Source organism: Salvelinus sp. IW2-2015, unplaced genomic scaffold (genome assembly GCF_002910315.2).
Source record: "Salvelinus sp. IW2-2015 unplaced genomic scaffold, ASM291031v2 Un_scaffold3661, whole genome shotgun sequence".
Taxonomy (NCBI): domain Eukaryota; kingdom Metazoa; phylum Chordata; class Actinopteri; order Salmoniformes; family Salmonidae; genus Salvelinus; species Salvelinus sp. IW2-2015.
In genome coordinates, this window is record NW_019944938.1 from 16,215 (window position 1) to 22,243 (window position 6,029).

The 6,029-nt window shown below is 48.4% G+C and overlaps 1 protein-coding gene across 2 annotated transcripts in view; it reads left to right on the forward strand.

Moving 5' to 3' along the window:
* Nucleotides 1-866: 866 nt before the first annotated feature.
* The window catches only part of LOC112076284 (transcription factor 4), a 19,678-nt gene continuing 14,515 nt past the window's right edge, over nucleotides 867-6,029 (forward strand). Inside the window, exon 1 of one of the 2 annotated variants that reach the window (XM_070441248.1) lies at nucleotides 867-1,039. In XM_070441248.1, the coding sequence (XP_070297349.1) occupies nucleotides 937-1,039 (103 nt within the window). In that variant the 5' untranslated portion in view covers nucleotides 867-936. The remainder of the gene's footprint in view (nucleotides 1,040-6,029) is intronic. The other variant, XM_070441249.1, reaches the window with a different exon arrangement.

The following is a 6,029-nucleotide window of genomic DNA, read 5'->3' on the forward strand; positions in this document are numbered from 1 at the left end:
GTGAAAGTGGAGGAAAAGACAGGAAAATGGGAGAGAGGAAATAGATCTGGGTTCCCCAATTGGCGGGCCCCGCATGCCAAATTAGGGGATTTTATTTGTCCCCCAAGTTTTCTGAGCAAAAAATGTGTGTGTGTGTGTGTGTGTGTCTGTGTGTGTGCGTGTAGACTGGGACTGGGTCGACTCTGTGATACACAGGGGGAGGCTGCCCTCTGCAGGTCAACAGCAGTAGTACACATCTAGGGAAGACGGAGCAGGAGACGAGGAAGGAACACAGGGAAGGGTGAAGGAGAGATAGTTGATGCACGCATAAACGGGAGGAAATGACATATAAAGGTTGTCACGGTACCAGGATCGCCATGCTACGATATAACATGTTCCGTGACAAGAAGGACAAAACATGAATGAATCCTGTTTGTGAAGTTGAACTCATAGCTAGTATTAATATTCCATAGATGAACGAATCGTCAAAAAGAAAGGAGGTCCAAGGCACTCTTCATATAATTAATTAAAATGCCTTTAGTTGTAAAAAAAAATAAACGTTGTTTCTATGGAACATTCCGTACTATTAAAGGCATTTAAATTAATTATATGAAGAGTGCCTTGGACCTCCTTTCTTTTTGATGACCAATTCACCCCTTTAACCAAAGAGCACCTTCTATCTACCAACATTTACTATTGTGTACCTTAGTAGCACTTCCCTTCCTCCTCTTTCTACTAGATGAATGAATCCTATTTATGAAGGTGAACTCATACTGTAGCTAGTAATATTATTCAATACAGGAAATGAGTTAGAGCTGCTGTGTGTATTCAGGGGTCTGCGTCTGCATCGTGACGTTTGTTTGAGTTGGACCCGTCCTGACTTTAACGTTTTCTCCCRCTCTCTCTCTCTCTGATTCCCTGCAGGTGGGCTCTCACAGGGAGGATGGMAGCGTGGGCATGCGTGGCAGCCATCCCATCGGACCCAACCAAGTGCCAGTCCCCCAGCTGCCCCAGCAGTCTGCCACGTCACCAGATCTCAACCAGACTGATACATACCGGGGTGAGTACCATACCGGGATGAGTACCATACCGGGGGTGAGTACCATACCGGGGTGAGTACCATACCGGGGGTGAGTACCATACCGGGATGAGTACCATACCGGGGATGAGTACCATGCGCCAACTGCACACATCTATCACACACAAACACACACACACACACACACACAACACACACACACACACACACACACACACACACACACACACACACCACACACCACACACACACATAGTGTACCCGACAACTGCCTAAGGATGTGAACACTATATAAACCAGAATTTCAGAGGGAAATGCTACTGTAGAAACGGTTCCTATACAATCCACCACACAACACGTTATTTCACACAGCATGCACGTATCACACGAGCGCTGAACCTCTTTCAGCGTACCGATAGTATCACAGCCATGCACTGTATCAACACAGCATGCACGTATCACACACACACTAAAGAGGCAGTGGGGTTAGGACTATAAATAATGTCCATAAAAGTGTTGTTGGAACATTACCAGTGAGACAGTAACAGCAGGATTTTGTGGCTTGGTCTCCTCCACTAGTTCTCTGTCTTCAGTCACTAACAGGTCTCCTTCCCTCTAGTTTCTCTTGTCCCTCAGTCACTAACAGGTCTCACTTCCCTCTAGTTTTCTCAGTCAACCGACTGGTCCTAACTTCCCTCTAGTTTCCTCTGTCTCAGTCCACCACTGGTCTCTCTTCCCTCTAGTTTTCTCTGTCTCAGTCACCACTGGTCCTCCTTCCCTCTAGTTTCTCAAGTCACCACTGGTACTCCTCCCTCCTAGTTTTTCTGTCTCCAGTCACCACTGGGTCTCCTTCCCTCTAGTTTCTCAGTCACACACTGTCTCCTTCCCTCTAGTTGTCAGTCACCCACTGTCTCCTTCCCTCTAGTTTCTCTGTCTCAAGTCACTAACAGGTCTCCTTCCCTCTAAGTTTCTCAGTCCTCAGTCCACCACTGGTCTCCTTTCCCTCTAGTTTCTCGTCTCAGTCACCACTGGTTCCTTCCCCTAGTTTCTCAGTCAGTCACTGGTCTCCTTCCTCTTAGTTCTCTGTCTCAGTAAACCACGGTCTACCTCCTCTAGTTTCTCAGTCACCAACTGGTCTCCCTCCTCTAGTATTGTCCAGTCACCACTGGTCTCCTTCCCTCTAGTTTCTCTGTCTCAGTCACCACTGGTCCTCCTTCCTCTAGTTTCTCTGTCTCAGTCACCACTGGTCTCCTTCCCTCCCTAGTTTCTTCTGTCTCAGCACCTACGGGTCCTTCCTTCCTCTCTAAGTTTCTCAGTCAACCACTGGTCTCCTTCCCTTTCTAGTTTCCTCTGTCTCAGTCACCACCTTGTCCTCCTTCCCTCTAGGTTCTCTGTATCAGTCACCACTGGTTCTCCTCCTTCTAGTTTTTCTATCACACCCTGGTCTCCTTGCCCTCTAGTTTCTCTCAGTCACCACGGTCTCCTTCCCCTCTAGTTTTCTCAGTCCCACAGGTCTCCTTCCGAACTAGTTTCTTCTCTGTCTCACGTCACCACTGTCTCCTTCCCTCTAGTTTTCTCAGTCACCAACTGGTCTCCTTCCCTCTAGTTTGTCAAGTGCACCAAAACTGGTCTCATTCCCTCTAGTTTCTCTGTCTCACACCACGGGTCTCCTTCTATAGTTTTCTCTGTCTCAGTAACCACTGGTCTTCCTCCTCTAGTTTCTCTCTGTCTCAGTCACCACTGGTTCTTCTTCCCTCTAGTTTCTCTGTCTCAGTCACCACTGGTCTCTTCCCTCTAGTTTCTCTGTCTCAGTCACCACTGGTCTCCCCTCCCTCTAGTTTGTCAGCACCAACTGGTCTTCCTTCCCTCTAGTTTGTCAGTCCACCAACTTGGTCTAACCTTCCCTCTAGTTTCTTGTCTCAGTCACCAACTGGTCTCTCCCTCTAGTTTCTCAGTCCACCAAACTGTTCTCCCTACCTCTAGTTGTCAGTCATCGCACTGGGTCTCCTTCCCTCTAGTTTTCTTCTGTCTCAGTCACCACGGGTCCTCCTTCCCCTCTAGTTTCTCTGTCTCAGTCACCATTGGTCTCAAATTCCCTCTAGTTTTTCTCTGTCTCAGTCCACCCATGGTCTCCTTCCCTCTAGTTTCTCAGTACCACTGGTCTCCTTCCTCTAGTTTCTTCAGTCACCACGTGGTCCTTTCCTTCCTCTTAGTTTCCTCTGTTCAGTCCACCCACTGGTCTTCTTACCCTCTAGTTTATCTGTCTCAGTCACCAACTGGTCTCCATTCCCTCTAGTTTCTCTGTCTCAGTCACCACTGGTCTCCCTCCCTCTAGTTTGTCAGTCCCACTGGTCTCCTTCCTCTATTTGTCCATCACCACTGGTCTCCTTCCTCTAGTTTCTCTGTCTCAGTCAACCACTGGTCTCCTTCCTCTAGTTTCTCAGTCACCTGGTCTCCGCTCCCTCTAAGTTTGTCAAAGTCCACGCACTGGTCTCCTTCCCTCTAGTTCTCTGTCTCAGTCACACGGGTCTCCTTCCCCTCTAGTTTCTCTGTCTCAGTCACCACTGGTCTCATTCCCTCTAGTTTCTTCTGTATCAGTCACCCACTGGGTCTCCTTCCCTCTAGTTTCTCATCACCACTGGTCTCTCTTTCCCTCTAAGTTTCTCTAGAGATACAGCCCCACATATAGTTAGAAGCTGGCCAGCAAGCAGGGTTAGAGATACAGCCCCCATATAGTATAGAAGCTGGGCAGCAGCCAGGTTAGAGAATACAGCCCCCACATATAGTATAGAAGCTGGCAGCAAGCCAGTTAGAGATACAGCCACAAAGTATAGAAGCTGGCAGGCAGCACGGTTAGAGATACAGCCCACATATAGTATACGAAGCTGGCAGCAGCAAGGTTAAGAGATACAGCCCCACCATATAGTATAGAAGCTGGCAGCAGCCAGGTTAGAGATACAGCCCCACATATAGTATAGAAGCTGGCAGCAGCCAGGTTAGAGATGCAGCCACATATATAAGTATAGAAGCTGGCAGCAGCCAGGTTAGAGATCAGCCCCACCTATAGTATAGAAGCTGGCAGCAAGCCAGGTTAGAGATGCAGCCCACATATCAGTATAGAAGCTGGCAGCCAGCCAGGTTAGAGATACAGCCCCACATATAGTATAAGAAGCTGGCAGCAGCCCAGGTTAGAGATACAGCCCCACATATAGTATAGAAGCTGGCAGCAGCCAGGTTAGAGAACAAGCCCCACACTAGTATAGAAGCTGTTCAGCAGCCAGGTTTAGAGAACAGCCCCACATATAGTATAGAAGCTGGCAGCAGCCAGGTTCAGAGATACAGCCCCACATAATAGTATAGAAGCTGGCAGCAGCCAGGTTAGCAGATACATAGCCCCACATATAGTTTTTTTAATAGAAGCTGGCAGAGCCAGGGTTAGGAGATGGCATTCCCCACATATAGTATAGAAGAATGGCAGCAGCCAGGTTAGAGATACAGCCCCCACATATAGTAAAATGAAGCTGCAGCAAGCCAGGTTAGAGATGCAGCCCACATATAGTATAGAAGCTGGCAGCAGCCAGGTTAGAGATATCAAGCCCCACATATAGTATAGAAGCTGGCCAGCAGCCAAGGTTAGAGATACCAGCCCCACATATAGTATAGAAGCTGGTCAGCAGCCCAGGTTTAGAGATACAGCCCCACCATATAGTATAGAAGCTGGCAGCAAGCCAGGTTAGAGACTAGAGCCCACCATATAGTATAGAAGCTGGCCAGCACGCGCCACATTTTGGTTATTCTTCCTCTTGATTGACATTGAGGGCATTTTGAGGGAGCTGGGGGATGAGTGCTCTTGTGCGAAGAGTGTGTGTGTGTGTGTGTGTGTGTGTGTGTGGGGTGTGTGTGTGTGTGTGGTGTGTGTGGTGTGTGTGTGTGTGTGTGTGTGTGTGTGTGTGTGGTGTGTGTGTGTGTGTGTGTGTAGGTGTGTGTGTGTGTGTGTGTTGTGGGTGTGTGGTGTGTGTGTGTGTGAGATAGTGAGAGAGAGAGAGTGTGTGAGAAGTGGTGGGAACAGTGTTTATGTTGACAGGAATGTTGGCACCGGCCCCACAGAAATGACGTTTTTAAACAAAGAGACAGCCTGTATTCTCCAGCTGGATAGTGAGAGGGGTTCAGACCCTTTGTGTCCGCAGAGCAGACACTCCCCTCTGTCTCCCCCCTCCTCCCCTCACCTCTGTCTCCTCCCCCTCGCTCTTCCTCACCCCCCCTCCCTCATGTCTCATCCACCTCCCTCTGTCTCTCCCTCTCCCCCCCCCCCCCTCCCTCTCTCCCCTCTCCCAATGCGGAAACAGAAGGATTGAATTGTGGCCTGGTAGACACTCTTTACACAGAGGCAGCACTGCCAAACACACACACACACAACAACACAACACACACACACACACACACACACCACACACACACACACACACAGCACACACACACACACACACACACACACACACACACACACACACAACACAAACACACATTGTGCAAGGGAAAGATAAAAAGTAGTGGTCTGTCTGGTCATGCTCTTGGCACCCAACTAGTATAAACTCTCTGTCTGTCCGTCTGTCTATCTGTCTGGCACCACTAAGATATAACTCTCTGTCTGTCTATCTGTCTGGCACTACTAGTATAACTGTCTGTATGTCTTGCTGTCTGGCACCACTAGTATAAACTCTCTGTCTGTCTATCTGTCGGCCCACTAGTATAAACTGTCTGTATGTCTATCTGTCTGGCACCACTAGTATAAACTTCTCTCCTGTCTGTCTGTCTTCTGTCTGGCACCATAGTATAATATCTGTCTGTCTTCTGTCTGGCACCACTAGTATAAACTGTATGTATGTCTAATATGTCTGGCACCACTAGTATAAACTCTCTCTCTGTCTGTCTGTCTATCTGTCGGGCACCACTAGTATACAACTCTCTGTCTGTCTGTCCTGTCTGTCTGACACCACTAGTATAAACTATA